The sequence below is a fragment of the Chelonia mydas genome, chromosome 20 (assembly GCF_015237465.2).
Source record: "Chelonia mydas isolate rCheMyd1 chromosome 20, rCheMyd1.pri.v2, whole genome shotgun sequence".
NCBI classification, from domain to species: domain Eukaryota; kingdom Metazoa; phylum Chordata; order Testudines; family Cheloniidae; genus Chelonia; species Chelonia mydas.
In genome coordinates, this window is record NC_051260.2 from 16,994,150 (window position 1) to 17,020,279 (window position 26,130).

Sequence of the window (26,130 nt, forward strand, 5' to 3'; positions counted from 1 at the left end):
AAACCCTGCTCCCAGGCCAAGTACCTCGCCCGCGGCGGGCCTGCCCGGAACTACATCTAGGCCTCAGCTCAGTGCCCGAACCCGAACCCGAACCCTGCCTGGGCTCCCAGGGACCCCTCGCGGGAAGGGGAGCAGGCCCTGCACATGGGGTTTGCTGCAAAGTGCCTGCAAACGGCCTGAAACGAAAGGGGGGAAACAGCTGGTTAAACAGCCTTTGTGGGGGGTATAGCTACACCCTGGCAACCACCTGGCTGCTTGTCGAGCGCACTGCGGGCAGCTGTGCCCTGGCTGGGGGAATCCCCCCCAAGAACACAGGCACCTGCTAGTCTAGACCCAGCTCTGCAGCAGCAGGTGGCCGCTATCTTCCCCTGGACTCAGTGGGATCTGGGTTGAGGAGCCCTGTGATTTTTGCACCAGCCCTATGCCCAGGAGAGACAAACCCCTTTGCCATCATTGCTTTTGCTTCCTGCCCCAGTTCAGTGTCTTGCCAATCCTGCAGAACACAGCCACCACTGAGGGCACTGGTTCAAAACTCTACCACGTAAAGGGGAAGCCAGGGCAGGGCCAGCTAGGAGGGACAGCAAAACGTGTTCCAAGGTGGTTTAGATAACAGCATTCAGAACGCCGGAGTCCTGTCTACACCAGGGCACCCAACATTGCTAGGGTTACTGCAGTTGAACTGCTGTTAACAGGGGAAGCTTGCAAAAATCTTCCTCCTAAGGCTTGCAGGGCACAGACTGAACGGTGACAGAGAGGGGCAGGACAGATGGCCCCACAGGCTGCTTCATGGAGAGAGAAACCACTCTACCAGCAGGTCTCCCTCCCCCTCCAATACCTCACTCTGCCACTTTCCCCCCGAGTGAGCAGCTAAGAAATTCCAACTAGCCCTTGGCCCCACAACTTTCAGCCCCCACCCCTCAAAGTCTTCAGGAAAGGAGGAATTTACTAGAAGGGAGAGCCACTGCCTGGGAAAAAGAGGTAGAATTTCCTTCGTGCATAAAAGAAGGAACTTGCGGAAACATTTAGAAGCAGGGATGCTGAACGAGGCAAGTGGCAGGAGATCAGTTTAGCACCATATGAAGAATTTGTGTAGAAACAGGCCACCTGTCTGGAAGGTAAGGCGGGGGGAAGAGAAGAGAAAAGAGAAGAAACCAAGGCAGAAAGTGAACAGAATCAAGGCAGTTGGGTTTAGCTCTTGGAGCCAGCGTTAGGACAAGTTTCACCTGAGCAGGTTTCAGGCAGGGTTTTTCTAACAGTCTCAGAAGAGCTTAACACTCAAATCCCACTGGAGTTGGTGTTTAATTGTCTTAGGTTCCTTTGAAACATCCCCGCTTGCCCTATTCAATTCCTTTCCCTTGTCTCGCTGGGTGGGAGACTTAGCTGAAGCTCAGAACCCCACAGGTCCGTCACGCTCACCATGAGCTGGGATGGGGCCTGTGGCACTAAGATCAGGTCAAATACAATTAAAGAAATTCCAATTCACTAACCCTGCTTGAGGACTGCAGGTGAGCCACGCAACTGTCTCCACATAAAAAAATAATGAGTGCAATTTTTAAGCTCCTTTCCCTTTCTGACAGAGCAGCGCTCTTGGCTTTTGGCAGAAGGAGACTCTGGCAGGAGGCCAGCTGATGATGGAGAAGAGCGGTAGGAGAGTAAGTTGATTTTTGGAGGCACCTCTGCCACGGAAAGGGAACGGTCTCTGGGCCACAGGCTTTGTCCTCTGGGAAAGGCGGCCTTTGGATCAGGTCCTCTGCAAGACAAGGACTTGGTCCAGCGCTTTGCCATCAAAAAACAGATCCATCACTTGTTAGTAAAGCCAAGAAATGTGTGGAATTAACATCTGGAGCCCCATTTCCTTAGCAGCGCTCCAGGACACGGAGTACAGAACTTCTCCTTATAAAGGTCTCTGTATTTGACAGAAAGACACCAGCTCACGTTGGATTGAAGGCCCAGCATTAGAAGTTGGTTTAGGTAACGGAGGACAGACGCTGCAGAACCCAACATTCGTTCCGGGTACAGGTTGCAGTCGTGTTTATATAAAAGGCAACAAAGTTTAGAGAAGTTAAAACAGGATGTTTTTTTCCCTTCTTTAAGAGTCACTTGGTTTAAATAAGTACGTGCAGCTCGGACTACGTGAGCGCAGCCAACCCGTGCCTTATTCGGCAGGCACATGTGAGACTTCAGGGGACGCATTCAAAGCCACTGAAGAGCAAGCTCAGGCTTGATTACATGGATACGACAGCCGAGGAGGGGAATAGAACAGACGGCGGCATATTCTGAGCCATCTCTGACTGCAATCAATCCATGCAGCAGCCCTCGCTTAAATCAGCAGAAGAGTCACGCCCCAGGGAGCTAGAGTCTAATGACCGACCATCCTGCCTCCACTAAGCTCCCATCAAAAGCCCTTACGGAAGGGTAAGTGGCTGGGGAGTATTATACAAGTAATGTCTGCGTAATCTCTTTTTTCAAGTAAAAATGCCAGGGTAAGGGTAATTTTTTGGCTGTGGAGCCAGATGGTCACAATTAAAGATGAGGTTAAAGAGGGCAACCAACAGAGATCGATAGATTAACATTATGCCGCACAGTTAATGATTAATATCAGCACATTTGCCAGGCAATTTACAAATAGGTGTGCCCAATGGGGAAGATAACCTGGAAACAGAGTTTACAGAACTTGTAAGAATCTCCTTTGTTTAAATTATATATAAAAAAATCAATTCAAGAAAGCAGGACCTTAGCTTTGACCACATGCTTAAGGTCTCATGGAATTCAAGCTTTCCTGAATTGAGAGTCAAAAGAACTGGAGGGGCGGGGGGGAAAAACCTCCACAAACCTTATCCCCTCATTGAAAAGGGAGATGTAACTAATTAAGAGTCTATATTAATTACAAAGAGAAGGACACGGTGAAGTTTCTACTGATAGTTTCCATTCCAAAATTTAATTGATCATATTAGAATAGAAATTTTAACACTTGGATTTTTTTTAAATCTGTGACACTTATTGACTGTAGACGACACTTTTCCCCAGTAGGCACTGGTTGTGACGGAGACCGGTCAGTAGTGCAAACATCCCTTTATTCACTGAAAAATTGGCTGGCAGGTGGAGACACCCCCCCACCCCCACAAACAAAATAGAAAGAGGGGGGGGATGAAGGAAGAAATTAACTCAGCAACCATGAAATCGAGAAAATAAATAAATCATATTTTACATACAGGAAATGGCTCCAGCCAAACATTTACAAACACACACAAAAGGCCAGTGTGTGTGGCCATAGATACTATGTATAAGCTGTACACAGACATTATTTACACCCTTCAAAATAAGAAAAGTTGAATTGGTCACAGCTTCAGGCAGAAAGGGGCGAGTTCTTTGCGTTGGTCTGTAGCCGTGTTCCCTGGCCCGAGGGAAAGGGTGGCTAAGCCAAGGCAGGAAGAGTTGCCCTTTTGTTATCTTTAACCTTTAGATCCCGGAACATTACACTGGCTTCCCCCCACCTCGATCATTAAAACTCACATCTATGCAGAATTCCCCCCCTGCAGACAGGCTGAATAGGGAAGGTACCAGATCAGATCAGAAAGGCAACATTTAAGCCCTGATCCTGCACGTTTGTGAGCAAAGTCGCTCCAACGCAAGATATACGCACATGGGGAATGCCAGTAACTCAAGTACGCTGTCGAGCGCGGGTAGAGAAAAGCTCCATCGTTCACGAAAGCTTAGAAGATTTTTCATTCTCGGTATTTTTGGTAGGGTGCAGAATCGAGCGGACTCGCAAGTCCTGCGCAGGGTTTTCTTTTTGGTTTTTTTTTTTTTTGTTGTTTTTGTTTTTTTTTAAAAAAAGGGCAGTTCCAGGGGAGGGGGTTTTAAAAAGCATTCCGACAAAGCAGGAGGGAGGGAGGGAGGGAGGAATTGGGGGGCGGGGGAAGGCAGCCCGGCTTAGTTGTTATCAAGACTCAAAGTGCTAAGGCATGTGGCACCTGTAAACAGTAATAAAAATTCAGAGCCCGCTATCATGGCTTACATTCCCTACTGCCCTGGCCAGCACAAGCCGCTCCTCTTTGCCCTCCCAGCCCGGTGCGCAGAGGACATACAGTACTAAGCGTCAGCACAGCACCAACGCAACGAGACCTCTTTGAGCCCGACTTGGATTTCTTCCTTGCGCCCCCCCCGTGCCCTGCAGCGCAAGAGGGAGGGAGGGAAAAAATGAAAGACCGTGCAAAAAAAAAAAAAAAAAAAAAAAAGTTACCAAAAATACACAACCCCCCCTGAAAAGAACCCCAAAAAGTGCAAGGCGGGTGGGGGAGAAGTTACAACATTTGAACCCGGCGACGGGAATCGGCGAAGGGCGACCGCACCGACCGGCCCATCTCCGAAGAACCGTCCTGTTCACACGCCAGTGTCGCTGACCGAGAGAAGCACGTGGGTCGTGCCATATTTGCCGGGGGAGCGGGGGGCGTGTCTGAAGACTTATCCTGCTTGGGAAAGAGACATGGGACACGTATATGCGTCGGGGTTGGGGGCGGGATTCCAGAGCCAAGCAAACATCCATTCCCCAGAAGGGGCGCACGCAGGCAGACACTGAGTAGATGTGATGGTAGCACCGATTTGGTTTTTAAGTCCCTGATACAGATCAGGCTCCATCCTTCCTCCCTGCCCTGAGCCCTCTAGTGAAATTGACCAGCTGTAGCCGTGGGGACTGCCAGCTTCCATCCAGAGAAGTTGTGTTTCTTTCCACAGCCCCCCCGATTTCCCACGTAAGAAAAATTCTCCTTCCCCAGGTAAAACGGAAGAAAACCAGCAGGTACATCCCTGGGGGAAATTGACTGCATCCGATACAAAAAGTATTAAATATATAAAACATAAAAACCCCACGAGTCAAACCACGTGCGTCTCCTCCCCCGAGAGCCAGGCGAACAGTGTGCTGGGGAGAAGCAGCGCAGGCTCATCAAGTTGCTCAGGAAGTGATGCGGCAGTGTGGGCGGGTTGGACGGTTGTTAAAGAATCAAAAAGTCAGGGGGGGGAGAAAGACGTGACACGTCCCTCCCTCCCGTGAAACGAGCAGCAAAGTCTGGCAGGAGGCACATTCCAGGTTCATGCAGCATCGTCTTCCAAGCTGACGATCTGTCTCTGTCAAGGAAACACATTTCAGCCGTTACCAAAGGGGTCTCCTTCGGGCGGGGATCTAGCTAAGCCTCAGAAACCAAACGAAGCGGCTGCTTCAGACTTCAGGGTTTGTCCCTACTGGGTGAAGCTCTGACTAGCCAGGATGTATCGGCCATTGGGAAACAGGAGGCAGGAAATTCTGCTTCAGAAATTGCTTGTGCTAAAGGAGAACTCCTCTTAGCTGCTGGCAGTATGGGGGCTAGGACACAGTCAAGCTACTCTGATTCCATCAGCTAGGGGGTAGTGGTACTCCCAGGATCCCGAGGAGGTGTGAAATATTATCCCAGTGAGATGAGCAGTGACTTTGCCAAAGCCCCCAAGTTTTTTGGGTGGGAAAAAAAACCCAAAAAACTTTTGACAAAGCAGATTCAGCGACCCCGCAAATGTTTCTCAAACACAGGCATCAATTTCACTGCGTTTTTGAAGCAGCCAGCTTCGACATGTCCCGATTGAACTGTGGGTTTGACACAGCTTTTTGTCTAAGCAATTCCTTTCAGTTAAAGCTACTCCGAACCAAACCAGCGGACAAAACACCCGGAAACTTTTTTTTTTTTAAGTTTTCAAAGTTGCGGACGAAGCAGAGGTTTTCTGGCCCAGCTCTGCTCAGACGTTCCTGGCTGCCAGCCCTGCGTGCAGGCCATGCCTGCAGCTCTTGGAAGACTCCTAGCAGAGCACAGACTGGGGACATACTTGGACCCTGGGCTCCTTGCCACCTTCCTCTCAGCGGGGACTGCAGACCTCCCGGTTGGCGTACAGGTCAGAACTCTGCTAGCTGCCAAAATCCGCTTGCAAAACAGAGAGGCAGGAACTGGCTTACCGATGGGTACGTGTATCCGTCCTGGCTCCGACAGATGTGAATCTCGTCCTCCGTCGTTTTCTGATAGACGGGGTTGTCGAAGTTGATGCTGTTGGTGTTCTTGAGGCGCCAGTTCTTCCACACCAGGAAAGCACCGAAGGCGATTAAGCTAATGAGCACTGGGGGGGGGGGAAGGGGGGGGGGCAAGAGGGGTAAGAGGAGGAGGAAACGTTATTGTAACTGCTGGAATTAAACACAAGACCTGAGAAGTTCTATTCAATCCCTGCCCCCGTGAGGCACTGGTACAGTCTGTATCGATTCACTACGGAAGATGCTGGGATGTGAAATTCCCATGGCGCACAGAGGCCCCCAACCGGTCCTGATCTGGCAAAGCATTTAAGCCGAGGTCAGAGAAACACCGATGGGAGGGAAAGATGGATCAGAGGTAATGGAGGTCTCTCTCTCTCTCTGGTACTTAGACCCCGCTGATGGGGACTATGAGTGTCTCAGAATCCAATGTGTTCATCTCCACAACAGCGCTGCTATTCCCCATTATACTGATGGGGAAACTGAGGCAGGCGCCCACCCCAGGGGTCCCTAACGCATTCATGGGAGAAATTCCTTCCCAACTCCAGACTGGGGCAAGCCGCTGAACCCGATGGCCACGACCGGACGCCTTGGCAACCAAGGCAGGGGACAGCCAGGATCCAAGCCCCCGGCAATTTCGTTCGCAGCGAAGGCGGCTGCTCGGAGCAGCCAGCGTTTTAGGAACAGGAACTTACCCAGTGGCAAGACAATGGAGAGCGCAGTGGGGCCGCTGTGCTTGTCCTGGTTGGTCTCAGCAGCAACGTCGTTGCGAGCTGGAGGAAGGGGGGAGAAGCCAGTTAGCACGTGGCAGAAGGGCAGGAGCCAAGTGGCCGCTCAAGACAGGATGGGACTGGTGGAAAGGATGGCTTGTCTATCCCAGGCGCTGTACAGAAATCCCACCGTCACGGTAGCCGACAGAGCGACTGGCTGACTCTTGGCTCTTCTGCCGCTGATTGCATCAGCCTCCTTTTACAGGTGGGGAAACTGAGGCACAGAAGCCCAGTGACCTCAGGCAAGCTGATGCCTTGGCAGGATTAGAACCCAGGAGTCCCAACTCCCATTTTCCCCTGCTGTCTAGTCATGAGAATACACTTCTCTCCCAGAACTGAAAAATAGAAGCCAGGTGTCCGGACACCAAGAACACCCGGCTCTAACCATGAGACCATGCTGCCCTCCCCCGAGTTGGGAGCATAACCCAGAAGTCAGGACTCCCAGTCCCCTCTGCTCTAACCGCTGGACAGCATTTCTAGCTATGGTTCTGCAGAAGGGAGGCTGTTTGCCCCCCGGGCTTGTTGGGGGTGGGGGGAGAAATAGAAAGACGCTCTTACCCTGCTGCGACAGAGTGACCATCTCTGGGGTGGTGAGGTCGGGGCTGGCACGGGTGGCAGCCGGCAGCCTTGCTGTCTGCTTCAGCACGCTGGTCGTGGTGAGCAGCCGGGCTGGAGGCATGGTGCTGGCGGCAGGTCTCCCAGGCGTGGTTCTGGGGGCCGCTGGGACTTCAGGATCTGGGAGGGGAATTTAACACTTAGCGGAGAGGTGGGAAGAGAGGTTTCTCTGCCCATTTTACTGGCAGCCTATGGAGGTCAAGTGCCTTTCCCTGTGTGATGCTGGGTGTCAACGACTGCACTGAGCATAGGACCCAGGAGTCCTGGCTCCCCACTCCCTTGCTCTAACCACTAGGCAACACTCCCGCCCCCTCCAACAGGACCAGGCCTTCTACAGAAAGCTGGGTACAGAGGCAGCGGGAAACGCCATCGAGCTGGCAGCAGAAGTGGTGACCGATTCCCCCACGTACCTTTGGTGCAGCTCCTCATGTCGGCGGCGAGGTGCAGGGCATCGGGGCAGGCACAGGTGTACTTGGGCGAGTGGTGTGTGATCTGGGGGGCCGGAAGGCACAGGTACTCGCAGCCACCGTTCGGGAGAGGGTGGTTCTCGCACCAGTTGACGCCTGGGAGGGCACAGAGTATAGGCATGAGCACCGAAAGCAACGGGGGGGCGCTCCGGAGACAGACGGAGGGATTCTGCTAGGAGATCCCAACGTGGGGGCAGAGAGTCACGCAGCCGGCACAAACTCCGGGTCGACCGGATGAGCGCCTTCCGTACCTGCCGGCTGCTGCAGGTTGTGATACAGGACGATATCTTCCGGGGAAAACAAGTCTTCCGCCACCAGGGTGACGTTGGCGCCAGTCAGGCGGTTGGCGCTGAAGATGGCTTCATTGAGGATATCTGTCCAGAACACTTTATCCTGAAGTGGGATTCGAGATGGAAAAAAAATCAAAAAGCCGCCCCCTCGTTAGCCATTGACTCCTCCCGACACCCACCCACCGAAAACACAACAGTACGTGCCAGGGACACGAGCAAATACTGACAAAGAGGCAGACAAATGCCTGGCCTCTGTAACCAGAGCAAGTTGCATCACTGATCTCTGCATGGTGCAAGGTCCAGGCAGTCCCAGACCTTCCTCCTCTAAGCGGTTGACCCAACGGATGGAATCGGGGGTTGAAGAGAGGCTAGAAATTTAGTGACTCGTCAGATGAGCCGAGTCAGGAGACCGGCCCCGTTCGGAACAGCCCCTATGCACAAAGCACGTCAGCCGTAAGCTCCTGGGACGGGCTTTTTCATTGTGTCTACACAGCCCCCGGCAGAACGGGGCGGTGTCAGACCAGGTTGGAGCCTGTAATGCAGTGTCACCCACCAACACGAGCTACAGCAGGTGCCGGGACACGGAGAGGCTTTTAACTCCAAGGTGAATGTTTTTCAAGAGTGACTAGCAATTACCGGGTGTCCAACTTGGGATCCCTTAAAGTGGCTGGATTTTCAGAGGGCAGGTGCTCAGAGCGCACTGGGAGAGCGGGGGAAAAAGCCAGGCCTCTTCTGAAGTGTCAAGTCGGGCAATCACAGAGGCACCCACATCACAAGCTGCTTTTGAAAGCAGGGAGCCCCATGACGCCAGGGGCAGGTACTTTGATTTTGTCCCGGGACGTTTAAGTTTCCACCATGATTTCGCAAGGCTGATCCAAGACAGGAGAGCTTAGACCCAAGACTCACCTCAAAGATGGTGACCGCGAAAGGGTGAGCCAGTCTCTCCCGGTCCTCGAGGACGGTTTTCCTGCTGCCCCCATTGACGCCCACGCTGGAGATGGAATGCAGCTTGGAGTCTACCCAGTAGAGGCGCTGGTTTACCAGATCTGAAATAGACCCAGGTACAGTGAAGGCTCCGGGGGCTCCAGGACAGCAGAGATCTCGCAGGGAGCTGGAGCACTCAGCTAAGAGACCTTCTAGACAAGCCAGCCTCCCCATTCAGCCAAGCCACGGAGAATCCAGCCACGTGAAAGGAACATGTTACGCCCCATTCTGTGCTAACGCTCCCCAAAGCTACAGAAACAAAGAGCTTCCAAAGGCATCTTTGGCTCGACAAGACCCACCAGCACACCTCGTATGCGTGCCTGAAACCTCCGCGTGGCCAAGAGGTCAAAGAAACCCGATTTAAATGGGACACAACAGATGGATTCAGGAGCCTCGCTTTAGACAATTTCTGGCCTTCAGAAGATCTATATTTGGGTGCCTAAGTCAGTGGCCTGATTTTCAGAAGCTCCCAAGAAACTCACTCCCTGAGGAGCTTAGTTTTGGGCTCCCAGACTTGAAAGTCTTGGCCAGTAAACCCTCCTCTGTGTGTGTTACTGACACCCCCCGCAAGCTCGTTACTCTAGCCCTGGTGGTTGTTCTTCGACCCATAGAAATATTGGGCTGAAAGGGGTCACTGCAGCACAGTGCCCAGGAGAGCGAAACCATATTGGCCAAATTCCCTTTGGTTTCCGATCTGTTTCCCCCTGCATTCTCCTACCCAGGCTCTCCTCAAGGGAACGTTCCTTCAGTTCTGTGCTCACCCTTCTGACGGGGAACAGTGGGACCCACAGACACCCCCCTCGTACCTAGAGTTATTCCATTCGGCCACTCGATGCCGTCTTTCACCAGAGGAAAGCTGTCCACTCCATTCAGCCCGCTCTTTGCAATCTTGGCAGAAGTCCCCCAGTCCGTCCAGTACATGAAGCTGCCAGGAGGGAGGCACAAGGAGATTAGAAACTACTGCTCACCGGGGACAGGCTAAGCTAGCACAACCTGGAGAAGAAAGCTCTGAGTCTGGGCACAGAGTTCAAGCCCATCTCTGTTTGAATTCTCCAGTCAGGGCATCAGACGTCTCATCTGTCTGCGTTGCCTAAGGAATGCTCACAGATTGGCAGGAGCTCTGAGGGGCGCTTCCCCTCCTCCCGTTACACACGAGACGGCTTTAAAGCCACGTACCCGTGGCTGGGGTCCACCACGATGGCTCGTGGCTTGGAGCCGGGCTCTTCGATCAGGGTCTTCCTCTTGGCACCCTCCCGGTCGGCCACAGAGACGGTGCCCAGCGCCGAGTCCGTCCAGTAGATGTTCCCGTGGACCCAGTCGACGGCGATGCCGTCGGGGGCTTGGAGGCCGGTGCTGATTACAGTGGTGTGGTGGGTGGAGTTGTCAGCCTGGTCTATCTGGGTGCTGCCGGGGAGAAGAGAGACGGGTTAGAGCCTGGGGCTTGGACCAAGGCACACTGGAGGAGTGGTACCAAGCGCATCCTCGCAGCAGGGCTGCAGGCAAGCAGAGACAACGGGCCAGTCAGGGCAGTGCCAATGAATGCCACGGAACCGCGACGGTTTCTGCCAGCGGAGGATCAAGGGCAAACTCTGGCACTGGTGAGAAGACACCAGACCAACAGTCCTGGAGACAGACATCCTCTAGGCACAGGACAAGGACAGCCTAGGGATCAGCAGGGCCAGTTTCCCCCCCAGCCCCTGCCCCAGCCCGCATCACCCCTCCCAGCCGAGGGAGGAGTCCTCACTGGAGTCTCTGCTGGGGCTACCATGAAGGGGCTTGTGGTTTCACTATGTGGACCCCCTTCCACTGGGAAACGGGATTAGCTTCTTTGCTGGAGGGTCTATCAGCTGGGGGCGGCCTTCACACCCTGCTGGGTCGGGCTACCCCTGCTCAGCGCGGGTCTGGGCCGTGCCCATCGCTAGCAAAGCCAGGCTGCCCCAGCGGAGCCGGCTGTACCTGTAGATTTTCTTCTGAGACAGGTCAGTCCAGTAGATTTTGCGCTGAGCGATTTCCAAGTCCAAGGCCACCACGTGCTTGAGGTGGGAGAGGAGGCTGCCGTAGTCGCTGCGATCCAGCGTCATGCGCCTCACTTCGTTACGGTTGGTGAAGAAGAGGTACGCGATGGTGCCTGGCAGGGACAGGAAGGAAGAGAGGGGCCATGAGACAGGGCCGTTAGCTTAGACCCGGGCAAGATGCGCCCGGTCCCCTTCGCGAGCGGGAAGAGGGAACAGCCCGGCAGAGCTGGAAGTTCACAGCGATAGACACAGTCCAACACCGAGACTCCTGCTGTCGCCGTGGCGACAACCATGGCCACAGCTACCATCCCACAGGGCGGTTTCCGCCTGACACCGCCAGGCACTGGGAAATAGCCTGTCGGTTTCTCATTAACCACTTGCAACAGTTTCCTTAAGCAAACATCCTGCTCTCAGATTCCCGGTGAGTCACCTGACCCTACGGCTGGGAAGCGCCGCTGGGGAATGGTCCTAAAAGCAGGGACTGCTGAGAGACAGACCTGGGACGGGCAAGAGGCAGACCTGAACCAGCCTGGCTGCACGGAGGGACTAGGAACCAGATGCTGCATTGCACAGTGAAGCGAACCCCAGTTTTCCCAAGAATACTGCAGTATTTTTTTAGCCCCGCCTGGCCAAAAGATACAGGCGTGTAGATCAAAAGAGGTGCCCCCAAGAACCAGGAGTTGCTGACTTACCGATGGCTTTGCAGGTTTTGGTAGTGAGGTCAAGCTGGTATCCTTCGTTACATTCACACTTGTAACTTCCCTCCAGGTTCACGCAGGTCTGGCTACACGTATCGGGGTTCAGACACTCGTCAATATCTGCAAACCCCAAGAGGAAGCAGTTAAAAACCCCTTGAAATGTAAGAGACAGGATGTCCCAGCAGAGATTTTAAATAAGGAAAAGTTTTTTCTTTTTTAATTCCCGGGAGGCTGAGAGCCGCACGCGTTTGTTGTGTCACAATCCCAGAGGAGATACTAAAAAGGGTCTTGCCAAGGTAGAGCGAGGAATGGGCTTCATAAAGGGAGCTACATTTACCTCCATTATAAAAACCGGGTCGCCCCAATTTCAGGGCTAGGGATGGTGGCCAGAGCCGGAGGTCGCCTTACTCATCAGCGGGGCCCTGTGGAAAGTCAGCTATGCTAGACGGAGCAAAGCCCCCTGTACAGCAAGGCGGGACTGGCAGCCACACGTCTGGTGACAGTAAACGGACCTGCCTTTGCGCTGAATATGGCCCAGTCAGGATGGAGTAGGACCTCCACGGGCCTCACTTGTCAGACGGCGCTTGCAGGCCGCGGTGCCGTCGGGAGCGGTCTCCGAGCGTGCTGCTTAAAAGCGGCCGTTACCCCTCAAAGCCACAGAAATGTCCCCCACGGCCAGCGAGAGGCGGTTAAAAATACTGCTCCAGACTCGTCACCGCACCTGGCAGCAGATTTTAAAGCCAAATGCAGCAGTTGGCGGGAGGTTGACGGCAGGGTGGAGAACCTACCTTCACATTTCTTCTGGCCAACCAGCTGGTAGCCCTCAGGACACAGGCACTCGTACCCAAGCTTGAGATCTTTGCAGATGTGGGAGCAGCCGCCTTTGTTGGCCAGGCACTCGTTTGTATCTGGAAGGAAACCGACTGGGGCATGAGTGGACGATGGTGAGCAAAGCTTTTCACCTAAGCTGCCCGCCCCTCCAAGGCCATCGACACACAGCGCGGGTCCCGAGCAGAGGTTTCTGTAAGCACGACACTGACTGCCCCCTTCCTCAAACCCATCAGAGAGTCTGTAGGATCCAGCAATGGCGAGAGAACCAATTGCAAGAAACTTGGGATCCCAGCTAAACGGAGCCATCTGTTCTCCCCTGAATGGACGGTGCCCTGCTCTGGCCAGCTGTGTGTCTTCGAGCAATGATGCTGCAAGGCAGCACGCCCAACGCACAACAGAACAAACTCTTACCACACTCCTTGATGGGCTCGTCGGACCAGTCCCTGCAATCCCTCTGCCGGTTGCACACTTTGTCCAGAGCGATGCACTCCCCAGAGCGGCACTTAAACTGGTCAGGCCCTTCGCAGGTAGTCACTGGAAGGAAGGAAGAGTCTCTTGAGTTTCCTGCTGGGCTTCTCTTGTAAGACAGACAAGCCCTGGATGGCTGCTCTGCCCCACTCAGCAAGAGCTGGAGAGGTCTGCCAACTGAGCACCTCATCTCCAGCAGTGCAGAGAAAGGCCAGGATGGGGTGGGCTGGGGGGGTTCAGTCTTCCCCCTCCTCCAGCTAAGAGCTCAGCACAGCAGCCAATTCCACATGGAAGTCTCTCAGTTTTGCTAAATCCATCGTTGTCCTGGACCTGGCTGGGTACTTTGGGAAGTGCTGGGTTCGGACTGTCCTGACATTTTATTGACTGCTTGGGAAAGGTTTTATTTGCCCTCCGAGTCTTGCTTTTAAATGGATAAGTAAAATAAATCCTGAACCCCATGGTGCCACTTCGGCACAGGAAACGAGCGAGAAAGCGCATCGCTCTTCCTAGCGGAGGATCCCCTTCCTGCCATTTAGGGTAAAGCTCCTCTACACCAGGCTGGCAGTGGAGGGGCCTGAAAACTGGCCCAGGTTTTATGCTGCTGGGGGAATGGACTGAGAATGGGAACCGTTAACTAACACCAGGAACATTAACAATGTTACTAGCAGGCAGGCTGCTGCATTTCTGCCTCAGAGAATGAGATCAATTTACTCAGGCAGGCTGCTACATTTGTATCTCTAGCCACCTCCCGCACAATAAAAAGCCTGACCCTTCCACGCCAGCCAGCTGCAGTAGCAAGGGAGAGGGACAGAGTCTCTCTCATTGGCACGTGTGTACACCCAGCCCTGCGCCCCCTCTCCCTCCCAACAGTGATCAATCACCCAGGCACGCACGCCCAGCGCCCCTCCCGTCTCGGAGCTGCTCCGGGCAAGCTGGAACAGATGCGCTGCCTGGAAAGAGGGGCGTGTCCCCCAGCAGATTTTTTTTGTGGGGGGGGGTACAGAAAAATGGAGGCCACATGAATTGTGTGCCCCTGCAGAAGCCCCCAGGAGTACCAGCCATCCTAGGACGTAGGCACGACTTGTGACTGCAGAATCCTTGTTCAGCTAGAGATTCTGGCCCAAATGGGAACCATTGGTCTTAGGACAGCTTGGAGAGCATTGGTGACCCGGCTCAAGCCCACAGGAGGCGGCCCTGGGCTTGTCGAACGCCGGGTCAAGCGGGTCTCTCGGGCGCGCCCACCCTGCAGCACTCACCGTTCTCGCAGCCGACCTCGTCACTCAGGTCTTTGCAGTCATACTCCTTGTCGCACTGCCGGCTGCCGTGCACGCAGGCCCCATCACCGCACTGAAACTCGTCCGGGCGGCACGTGGGCTTCGCTGAGGGGACGGAGAGGAAGGCAGAGACTTGAGGACCCAGCTGCAGAAGCAACCGGCGCGGTGTTTCCCGCTGCCCGGGGAAAGCCAACTCGGGTCTCTACCCCGCTTGCTCTGGGAGGGATTTTATTTAAATCCGACCCCAAAAAGCACACGGCGTCTCTGGGCTGGAGCCGGCCCCGGTGAACACGCCAGCTGAACGAGGGGCAGTCACAGCGGTCGCTTGCCAGGCAGCAGGCGGGCAACGTGACTATCATATCAGCCACTCCCAATTCATCCCTGAGCAGGGTCAGCCCAGGAGACGGACAGGCCGGGACGGGGTCACTAGCCTCGGTTTGCCAGAAGCTGGGAGTGGCCAACAGGGGATGGATCACACGATAATTGCCCTGTTTGGTTCATTCCCTCTGCAGCACCTGGCACTGGCTGCTGTCAGAAGACAGGACACTGGGCTGGATGGACCATTGCTCTGACCCAGTACGGCCGGTCTTATGTTAAGGCCAGGTTTCCCCGCCCCACCTCACGCTTCAGCCAACACGGCTGAGCCCTGGGCCTGGATGGGACCCCAGATCAGTATCTGGGGCTGTTCCAGGCCTCTCCCGATGCTGATCCACTAGAGCCGGTTGGGAGGGAGGAGACTGGGCCGATAGGAAGTGCACTGAAAACCCGACTCATTTCCCAGGAGCCACTGTGTGGCCCGCAGCCGGTCACAGGCGTCAGGCCTTCCCCGCGCGGTTAGAAGGCGGCAGCTCCCTTGCCCCGCCCGGAGCGTGCCCGACGTACCACAGCTCTCCTCGTCTGATCGATCCCGGCAGTCAAAGCCCCCGTCGCAGCGCCACTGGGCGTGGATGCACTCCCCGGAGCCACAGTGGAACTCCAGTGGCGAGCAGGGGTTGGGGGCAGGGGCCAGCCGCCCGCCGCAGTTCTGGGGCCACTCGTCGGAGCCGTCCGGGCAGTCGGGGTCGTCGTCGCAGGCCCATAGCTTGGGGATGCAGAGGGAGCTGTTGCACTGGAACATGTTGGGGTTGCAGGTCGGGGCCGGGCAGTCAGCCTCATCGCTCCCGTCCTCACAGTCGTGGTCCTCGTCGCAGACAAAAGCCAAGGAGACGCACTGCCCGCTGTGGCACTGGAACTGGTCGTCCATGCAGCTCTTGGGGGCTGGCGAGAGGGGCAAGGCAGAGGATGTGATCAGCAGCCCACGCCAGGGGGCTGGAGAGAGGGGCAAGGTGCGGGGGGTGATTGGCAGGCCACGCTGGGCGAGTGCGGGGGGACGACACTGGAGAGAGGGGCAAGGCACGGGGGTGATCAGCGGCCCACGCCATGGGGCTAGAGAGAGAGACTTGGCCCCTGCAACAGGACTTGACGCGCTTTTCGCCTTCCATGCGAGCCAGCTAGCGTGAACAGCCGCAACAGAACCACAGGAGCATGGGCAGCCCCCAGAGCACGTCCCCGGTGGCCCGGGAGGCTGATCCTGGAGCGAACTCAGCTCTGTCTACGCATGCAGCAGTCACACCTCCAGCTGCAGCTAGGCACTAGCCCTGTTCGACGTGCAGACGTGAAGCGAGGTGCCCAAGGTCACAACAAAGCAGCTACAGAGCTGGGGTAGGACCCAGGAGCCTGTCTCCCAGTTCCCCCTGCTCTAGCCACTAGCCCCCCTCCCCTCCCAGAACTGGGAGCAGAACCCCGCAATCACGATTCCCCGTTTTCCCCTAGACCAAACCAGTCCCTCCAGCACCAGCACCTCCCCACATGCCTGCTCGGATGCCAGGCCCTGCTCCCTCCATTTAAAGCCAGGCATCCAGGACGTCCCGTGAGAGCCTTTGGCTCCAGGAGCCCGAACAGCCCCGGCGCCGAGCGCAACTTACGGCAATCCCGCTCGTCTGAGCCGTTCTCGCAGTCCGCCTTGGTGTCACACCTCCAGGAAGCCGGGATGCACCGGTTAACGCGGCCCCCGCAGCTGAACTCCTCTGACTTGCACGTCACCAACTCTGGAGGAGACAAGGAACAGGCAACGGCCTCAGGAACTGCACTGGGTGCAGGGGACATGGGGCTGGATGAGACGTCGAGGCCAGTCCCTGCTTGCACGGGCCACCCTGTCATCTCACCCTGGCTGGCCCAGACCCTCCCTCCCTCTGTCCGATGGTTCAAAGATTTCCTCTCCTTTCCAGCTGGCGTCAGTCCCTGGCCAGTTTGCCCCCATTTCTTCTTGGGCCAACTTTGCCCTTTAACAGCTCTTCCCCCTCCCCCGGGGGTCCCCCCTGCCCCAATGCAGGCCCGCCCCCTCTCAGAGCCAGCCAAGCTCCACGTCTCCTCCCATGAGATCAGCCCTCGATTCCCTGCTCGGCTTCCTGGAGCGGTTACTTACTGCAGGTCTCCTGCCACTCGTCGGACTCGTCTTTGCACTCCGGGCTGCCGTCGCACACCCACTTGGAGGGGATGCACTCGCCATCCTGGCACTGGAATTCGGTCTTACCGCATTTCTCCTCTGCTGCGAGGGAAACAAGAGGCCACCAGGTTAGCTGCGGAGAGGAGAGCAAGACGGGCTCCCAGGGGAGCAGCAGCAGCCCGGGACGCAGACAGTGAAGCAGAGCGCTCGGAAATGTTCTATCAGGAACCACGCTGCATGGCTGGAGATGGACTAGACCCTATAAGCCGAGTTCATCCCTGGAAAAACTCCAGCTAAGCCCGTAGTATCCCTCATCTGCCTGTCTGCTGCAGCGGGCAAGATAACAGGCCAGATCCTCCGCTCCACAGCAACTTCGCTCCAGCGATATCCGCTGGTGTAAATCAGCATAAACCCACTGATGCCAAGGAAGCCATCCTGATTCACACCAGCTGAAGATCTGGCCCCTTAACCCATCTGAGGGAGAGAGGGGCAAACCAAGGTCTCTCATCATCTTTGGACGCAAGCTGTTATCCCAGCTCTGATCGGAGCCCCACTATCCATCTGGATTGGGGTCTCCCACTTGAGTGAATCCACATTTTAAAGATCTTCATGGTAGATCCATGGAGTGAATTTGTGGCTTCAATGGGCCCAGACTTCACCAGTGTCTTTTTATAGGCATTCTGCAAAGCACCGTGTACCCGTACGGTGCTACAGAACCCACATGGACATTGCACGGGGCCATGAAGCAATTCCCGGTCTCCCTACACCAGCTGAGCATTAAAGAATTGCTCCTCCAGCCTTGATCCCTTTCGCCAATGCAAGCAGAAGCCTTGGGAAAAGCATCGCTGGAGGGGAAAGGAAATGAACTCTCCTTGCTCATCCACAGGAGAGAGGGAGCCGGTGTTCAACCCGTGCTAAGAAATACCGTCACCCGACTAGAGACACTGTGAAAGCGACCAGAAGGAGCCGGGAGTTTTTGGTAGGAAAGCAGGGTACCTTTTCCACTACACAGTTTCCAGGTCTTGGCTCACATCTACCAGTCTAAAAGGGACCCAACAGGGCCATGTTCCGTGGTGCTGCAGGGGAACGGCGGCCCGTGGAGAACACGGGGCCCCATCAGCCCTTCATGGAACAAGTGGGGTTTAGGAGACAGAAGGTGCCTTGCCCCAGTGGGACAGAAGCCGGATTCAAGAACAGAACGGCTCAGCCCTGCCAACGCTTGCCATGTCTATTGCAAGTCTTGTGATATTTGACAGCCTTTGTGAAGGCCCAGCTTCTGGGGTCTGGTGATTTACATTCCTACCCCTTCCACCCCCAAATCAGCTTTAATTTAAAAGAGAAGCCACCTAGCCTCCTAGCTGCTGGGGGAATCTCAAACATGTCAGCCATACCCAAGGTCCTTCTCTGGCCCCCAGCACCAGAACAGCTGAGCACCTGACAGCCTTTAACGTCTTTAGGCTCACAAACACCCCTGGGAGGCAGGGTAGGGCCATTATCCAGATGGGAATGGAGGCCCAAAGACTGGGCCAAGGTCACACAGGGAGTCTGCCAGAGCCAGGATTTGAACCCAGAGCTCCTAGGCTAGTGCTCTAACTGCTGGGCCACCCAGTTCCTACGCCAAGAGAGTCCACTTTTAAGATCTCATGATTTTATGGGGCCCAGCTCGGGATTGTCTGATGCTTGGGGTCAGCCAGAATGTTGAAAACCCAAGGGACAGTCCCGCTGCAAGAGAATTACACTGAACTGCAATGATTGGAAGAGACCAGGGTTAGCCGGGCACTAGGCTGTTCTGCCCCGGCTCCTGCACCCCGGGGGGAAGTACATGACCGTGCGCGGCCCTCGGATCCCAGCTGGCATCCGACACGCCCTGCGAAACAGACACACGCACATCTCAGGCATGCGCTGACTCACGGCACACTGGGTTTTCCTCCCACTGCGGCTTCTACTCTTACTACTGCTGCCGCTCTGCAGCACGCCACCGAGTTTCAGCTGATTCACAAGACGTCATTTCTCACACGCCCTTAAAACAGGGGAGCCGCCCCAGCTCTGTGTCACAGTCATCCCAGCGCACAGCGAGGAGGAGCCAGGATCACACCACCAGCAGCCCGGGCTCAGCCCAGCTATTAATCTTCCGAGATAAGCTCTCCAAAGGAGAAGTACTTTTCCTGTCTGGCTCCACCACCGCTTCAGTGTTTGCTAGCCAGAGCCTAACACAAACAAGACGCCATCAGGTGATTGAGCCACGGGGACATCTTTGGCACAACACTGAAATCTATTCCCTGCCTTCAAACGCAAACCCGGTTGCGTCACCCGAGTTTAAATACTCGGGAGGCCTGAAGTAAAAACCTTCCTCCCCTCCAGCTGAATTTTGCAGCTGTTGGTCCATTTCTAGTATGCACCTTGTTACAGGATTGCACCTGTCACGAGGGATAATGGCAGACTGGAGCCTTTCTAGAAGTCAGTCTATTATATAGCTGGCCCTGACCACAGTGCCCTTCCCAGGATCTGGAATGGTTACCAATTTGCAAATCGTGTGGCACTGAAATGGACATGAGCCGGGCATTTTTTCCAGCCTAGATGGCTTATTTCACCTGACATCAGAACAAGAGTGAACAGATAGTAAGGCACCCCAAGAGGCCAACAGTTGGCTGCTTTGTAACGTTCTTCCTGTGAAGAAAAAGACACAAGATGGTAGCTATGGCTCCAGCAGGAAGTCATTGAAAAGTACAACCCACACACCACCTCTCCTCTCGACAGGCACCACAAGCTACCTGGGACTTTCCTTCTGTTTTTAACTGGGCTTCGCTGGATCCGACTTCCCCCTACGAAAGTTCCACTAACACACTGCTCCAAAACCCTGCGTCTTTCTGTTTTTTACAGCTCCCCCAAAAGGCCTGGGCTACACCAAACAATGACGTTGGTTTAACTACGTCCATCAGGGGTGGGGAAAATCCACACCCCGGAGTGCATAGTTACACTGACCCAAGTCCCCATGGAGACAGCGCTAGGTCGACGGACGAATTCTTCTGTCCATCTAGCTACTGCCTCTTGGAGGTGGATCACCTGCGCTGACGGGAGCCTCTCTACTTGGCACAAGTGTTTTAAGCGTAGACAATCCTAAGATGGGGTTGTCGCTACACAGACGTCAGCTGATGCGCAGAAGGATCCAAGAAAGCAAACAGCATCTGGATCTGGGGAAGCCAGTTCCCAGCAACGTAGCAGTCTCCCTATGCAGTCCAAAGCCTGGGACATCAACCTCTAGTGCGGTCTACTTTAACCACAGCCAGGCCAAACGCTAGATTCTCAAGGGATCCGAGGCTGGGGCCCTGTCCTACGGCCAGAGGAAAGGTCTAGCGGGAGCTGGCAGCTCTGTCTGTTACAAGGTCAGACACATCAAAGTGGCACTTGAGACATCCCTTGGTTTCACTTCACTTTAGAGTCACTGCAGCATCCCTATTCATCCGGGCCCCGATGCTGCCTGGGAACATACACACACCTGCTTAGCTTTGGGGCTGCTCCCACGGCAGGGCTAAGCCCACCTTTTGGTCTTTTCAGGATCAGGGCTCGAGTGCTTCCATTCGCCTGGGGAGAGCTTTTAGGGGCTCATGGCCAAGTGGCGCGTCACTTGCAGATTTCAACATTTTCTGCCCCTCGCAGGCCTTAAGTGCAAGGACCGTACAGCTCAGCCACATCAAGGTAACGCTGAGCCAGCACAGACCTTTAATGTGGGAAACTAGCAGCGCCCAAGCAAGGTTAACAACAGGATTGTTGGGCACAATTTGCAACAGCACTGCTCAATTTTCAGTAAAGGCAACCTACTTCCCGTTAACCCATTAGTGCGAACCCAACCAGAGACGGAGGCTGCTCAGAAGAATACTTCAGTCAATGCACTGCAGGAGAAAGCCACTCATTCGGCTTTGCCCAGCGAGGCCCCATCCACTACTGACTGTGGAAGAAGAGCATCCCTTACGGGGTTTTCATCTCTTTGTCAGGCTATTTGTACAGCAAGGGGTGCGGCCTGACAGCCACCACTGGTGCTGGGGATTTAGATTAGACAGAACTAAACCATTTCACACCATTTTATGGCCGCAACAACAAAAAGCTGGAAAGCACTGAGGAGACATTTCGACTGCTGAGCCCCAGGAGAGGACAGTCAGACGACAAGACTCTCCAAACTGATTTTCTCAACCCAGCCTTGGGGCATCCGGTATCCCATCAGACCATGGTCAACTGCCCCGGGAGTGGGTGGTTTGCAGATAGTATTTTTGGGTTTAAATGGAAGAGACCCTGCCATCTTGGCCAGAACAGGTGCCCATCTAAGAAACGCTTTGAAATTTACATTAAAAAGTTTAAGCAACTAAAAAACACCACTTCCTTTTCAAATCGACATCCTCAATTATCTTCCCTAAAAATCAAATTAAAAATTAATTTGTTTCTAGGACCAGTAGAGAAAAATAGACATGTTGCCACTAGGCAATAGTTCCTTCTGCTCTCCACTCTCTCTGTGCAGACAGCAGGTGTGTGTGGCAGGACAATAAGCCAGGCAAAGTTTAAATACTTTTCACTGCAGACACTTAGAACTGTGATGTTCTATTTGCTCCAGTTGGAGATTTAGTGCTGGATTTTTTGGGGGGGAGCTCAAGTCACCCTTTCACGTGACAGACGATTTCTAACCCACTTCCACTTTGGGTTAGATTTAAAGGTTCCACTTTGCCACAGACTGTTCGTAAGTCCTGCAAGTGCTGGTTATAGAAGCCTGTAGCTACTCTTTCCATTTCAGCTTTCTCAGGTCACATGTTCAGGATAAAACATCACTCCAGCCCCTGCCTAGTTTGTAAGAATGCCTGGAATACAGTTAAATTCCTCAAATCACTGGCAAAGCCAATCGCAAAGCCCCTTTGCCTGGCGTGGGCGTCTGGAGCATCACCTCCCTGTAGCAACGACATCATGCCCTTGACTGCGCCTGGAAGGATGAATGAGTAATGCACTCGCTCCAGAGCCTGCACTCAGCCAGAAAGCCATGTGCATTCATTAGTGGCATTTTGCTGTAGGGCGCCCTGGAGCACGAGCAATTGAAACCCAGCATGTCTCCATTCAGCCTTCAGAAGGAGCTGAGAAGCAAGGGAACAGATCCAGAGGGCCTGGAATCACACTCCAGAAGACCAAGGGCACTAGGCAATTAGCACAGATGGCAGGAGTCCATGGGGGGGAGGAATCAGTGTAGATCAGGAACAGCTCATAAGGCCAAAGCAAAGTAATGACAAAGTAACAGAGTAATTACTCTACAGACTTAGGACCAGATTTACAAAGGCACCTGAGTTGGGTTGACAGTCAATGGGAGTTAGGCACCTAGAGGAATTTACAGAAGAACCTATCAGCATCTCCAGGTGCCTAAATACCATCATCAATTTGGCCCTTAGTCTAACTTTATGTCCACACAGTTTGGCTCATGGGGTGCCTGGAGAAGCAGCCCCAATGTGACATGCAGCCTGTTGTGGAAACTCTCTCTCTCTGTGACACAGGCAGGGAAATCTCGAATGAGCCAGATTTGTAAGATGAGCAACGAGTTTCCTTTCCTGCTGAACAAAACACCCTACATTCAGTACAGCTCACTGTGCTCGACTGAAAGGAAACACTGATTTCTCAAGACCCCACACCTTCACACTCTGGTGAAGTCAGAGGGAAGGGAAGGGACTCTGCCTCTTGCTCTAGTTAAATGAATGCGACAGCAACATCTGCAACTAGTAAAGATCCAGGTGCTCCCCTACAGTAGCTTTAATTCCGGTACACTCCCAATTTACAGCAATGCTGGCTATCTAGACCCAGCGTTTGCACCCAAGGGGGGTGGGGAAGGGGGGAGCCCAAGGCTGTGGATTCAGCTAACTAGGATTTTTGGCTACAGAGGTAACTGGGAGAGCACAGCAATGCTCCAGTGACCTCTGTGGTTGCTGAGCATACAGGTAGATATTTGCCTACAGAGGCATATAACAACTCTCTGCTTTCTGGGACAGAGCACAAGTGCACATTCCCTGGCTGCAGAGAGCAGCGCCTGGGTAAAAACACCCCAAGAGTTCACCCCTGTGTGGGGATTTTGAACAGGGGGAGAGAGATCCTGAACCAAAACCGTATGTAGCTTCAAAGACACCCTACTAAACACTGAGCTGATCAGTCTTTTGTATCAACTCACGCAGTGTCTCTCTTCTTTTGAATAGTAGCATGTTTTTAAAAAATTAGGGGGTTCCCCCCCCCCAAAAAAAGACTGCAGTCAGCCACCACTCAGGGGAAGCAAGGAAATGCCCGCCTGACACTCAAAGCAACAGGCATCTGGGTGCAGACAAAGCCCTTCCGAACAAGTTTACGTTCCTGCCCGCTGAGGTGCAAAATGCTGCCAAGTCCGAATGGTTTAGCCCCTTGCACTAGCGTAAGTGACGACACAAGACGCAGAGCGACGCAGGATCCTCGCTCGTGAAGCGCCGAGCGCTGTGGGGATGGGACGGAAACGTGCCAGTGTACCAGGAACAGGCCTGGAGGGTTCACCTTGATCACAGCCCTTGGCATGTCAAAGCAGGTCCCCTCGGATACACGCCTCAGGCTGCCTGACAAGGGGCTTTGGACGCGGGGCCATGGCCTTGGGGCCACGGCCCTGAAGCTTGTTTATGGATTTTTAGACTCAGCGACTAAGGACAGGGCCGGGCTGCAGCTCCCTGGGGTCCTGCCGCAGTCAGGGCGACCGTTCATCCCCTGAGTCGGGCTTGGCCACAGACATGAGTTTCGGGATCAGCCACATCCCCAAGTCAGCAAAGGAGCCAACACCCCAGGTCCCGCTCCCTCTGGCTGGGGCACGACGCTGGCCATGGGTGGGGGGGCGCTGGAGACACCTGCACCAGGGGCTCTTGGTGGGACGGTCCTGGGTTTATGGGGGGGAAGGGGATTTGCAGGGGGGGTACACACGGAGGGGCTCAGTACACACTAGGGGGCTCATGGTAAATAGGGGCCTGCGTTGTGCAGGGGCTCGGACTAGATGATCATAATGGTCCCTTCTGACCTTAATATCTATGACTCTATGTGGGGAGGGGGGCTGATGCAGACACTGAATGGGGCCATATGGGGGGGTCACTGAGAGAGACCCTGGGGGAGCTCAGGGGTCATGACGCAGACACTGAAGGGGGCCATATGGGGGGGGTCACTGAGAGAGACCCTGGGGGGGCTCAGGGGTCATGTGGGAAGAGGGGTTGATCCAGGGGGCTCACGTGGGGGGGGTCATGAGAGACAGGGGGACTCCTAGGCTAGGCTCCGCCCACAGCAGCTCTCATTGGGCAGGGGGCGGGGCCTCCCCGGTGGCCAGTTGCCGCCACAGCCAATGGGCGAGGGGAGAGCCCAGCGCGCGCAGGCTGGGGAGGAAAGGGGGGGAGGAAGAGGAGCGGGGCCCCGCCCCCTTTTCCTTCCCGCCCATCCGGGTGGCCCCGCCCACCCACGGTGCCAGACCCTCCCCCCCAAGTTCTCCAGTCCCCCCTCACCCGGGCAGTGCGCCCCCCCCCGCTGTGTGAAACCCGTTACCCCCCCCAACACCAGACCCCCCCCATTCGCCACAGAGCCCCACCAGGGACCCTCCACCTTACACCCCCCCAGAGCAGCCACCAGGCCCCCCACCTTGCACGCCCCCACTTTGGGCTCAGGGGCGCCTCAAGACCAAACCCGTCCCCCTTTCAATCCCCTGATCACGGGGCGGGGGACTGAACCCTCCTTCTACAGAGACCGCCGCCCCCCCCCAGCTCGGTCTAGGGTTTGATTCGGCGCTGGGGTGTCAATCCGGAGTAACTCCGGTCTAGCCACGCCGGGGGGAGCAGCGTGTGTCAAGGGGGTTAGAAGGCAGCGACGGGTGGAGACAGACGGGCCCTGGAGGTTTCCAGCTGGGATAAGGGGTGGCTAGGAAAGGGGGGGGGGTGAATCCAGCTGCACCCCCCCACACACACACACAGAGGGCTGAGCCCCCCCCCCCCCCCAGACTTCCCAGCCCCTCCCCAGGCAGGGGGGGTGCATGAGAAACACACCAGCGAGGAAGCGGCTTGACAGTAACCCCCCCATCGGAGGCAATGGGGGGGGGCAGGAAAGCCCCTCACCCTGAGAAACGTGGGGTCTCCCCCCCCCCTCTAGCTGCAGCGATGCTGGGGAGGCAGCGAGGGGACTCCGGGCAGTCACTAGCCCCTGCCCCAGCCGGGGGGGCCCCCCCAAGCCCCAACATCACACTCTAGTCACCCCCTTTTCCCTCCGACCCCCCCTCCCAGCCCGCCCTGGGGGCAACAAGCGCCCCCCCCAGCCTAGCCAAGCGCCCCCCCCCAGCCTAGCCAAGCGCCCCACGTGCTTCCCGGCGCCCGGACGGAGCGCGCCGGCCCCTACCTGCGCTTGCAGCCAGGGCGAGCAGCCCCAGCGCCAGCCCCAGCCGGGCGGCTGCGGCCCCTGCCTGCCCCATGCCGGCTTCCCCCGCGGGCGCCTCTCGGTGCAGCGGCCGCGCGTTAATCCGGAGCCGGGAGCCCGCTCTGCTGGCCAGCGCCCGTGGGGCTGGAGTCAGCGCATTTCAACGGGCTGCGGCGGGGAGGGGTTTAAAGTGGGGTGATTTTCAAACCTCACCGGCGGGGGCGGAGCTGGGAACGGATGATGTGACATGGGCGGCTTAACCCCCCCCCGGTCCTGGCCTTAGGGCGGGTGCTGAGCGCCTCGCCGGCCACCAGAGACAAGGGGGGGACCCTGTTTCCCCCCGGCTGGGTCGTTTACCATCCGAAGCAATGGTAATGGCCCGTCCTGGTCTCCCCCAAGCCGGTCCCCGCTAGCGGCGCCCCTGCTACGAATGGAGCAGTTAATTTTTAATGACTCCTGCCAGCAAAGTGCTTTGGTCCCCCCCCCCCCGGTGCTGCAGGAGTGCAAGGTAGCGATAGGCCTGATTCCCCAGTGAAGGGAAGGCACAAGCCAGCCTGGCTACTCAGTAAAAGAGCCTCGAGCAATTAAGAAGGTCACACTAGGTAATCCCAGCCCAGCCCCACCCAGTAAGACCGGGTGAGGGGCCAGTGCGGGAACCCCTCTGCTCAAATAGATTGGTTAGTCCCTAAGGTGCCACAAGTCCTCCTGTTCTTTCTGCGAATACAGACTAACACGGCTGCTACTCTGAAACCAATGGGGCTGCGTTCCCTACACT

The 26,130-nt window shown here is 55.5% G+C and overlaps 1 protein-coding gene across 2 annotated transcripts; it reads right to left on the reverse strand.

The window, feature by feature from the left end:
* Positions 1-3,180: 3,180 nt before the first annotated feature.
* Positions 3,181-25,565, reverse strand: LDLR (low density lipoprotein receptor). Of its 2 annotated transcripts, none has more exons than XM_037887833.2 (18): positions 25,338-25,565; positions 16,920-17,042; positions 16,420-16,542; positions 15,338-15,712; positions 14,438-14,560; positions 13,125-13,247; positions 12,671-12,790; positions 11,877-12,002; positions 11,126-11,297; positions 10,346-10,573; positions 9,976-10,094; positions 9,092-9,231; positions 8,147-8,288; positions 7,839-7,991; positions 7,372-7,548; positions 6,739-6,816; positions 5,978-6,135; positions 3,181-5,124 (listed from the first exon to the last, which is right to left on the reverse strand). In XM_037887833.2, the coding sequence occupies exons 1-18, from the start codon at positions 25,408-25,410 to the stop codon at positions 5,089-5,091; spliced, it is 2,589 nt and encodes an 862-aa protein (XP_037743761.1). In that variant the 5' UTR covers positions 25,411-25,565; the 3' UTR covers positions 3,181-5,088. The 2 variants fall into 2 exon arrangements, with proteins under 2 accessions (XP_037743761.1, XP_037743762.1); XM_037887834.2 differs by having other exon boundaries at positions 16,920-17,039; positions 25,338-25,542.
* Between the last annotated feature and the right edge of the window lie 565 nt (positions 25,566-26,130).

Bases quoted from the DNA above. Each gene is read 5' to 3' on its own strand.
- LDLR (XM_037887833.2), bottom strand. From the start codon at position 25,410: ATGGGGCAGGCAGGGGCCGCAGCCGCCCGGCTGGGGCTGGCGCTGGGG. The intron at 16,543-16,919 runs GTAAGTAACCGC...TGTCTCCTCCAG, and splicing joins CGAGTGGCAGGAGACCTGCA to AGTTGGTGACGTGCAAGTCA. The intron at 10,095-10,345 runs GTACGTGGCTTT...CCCTCCTGGCAG, and splicing joins GTGGTGGACCCCAGCCACGG to CTTCATGTACTGGACGGACT.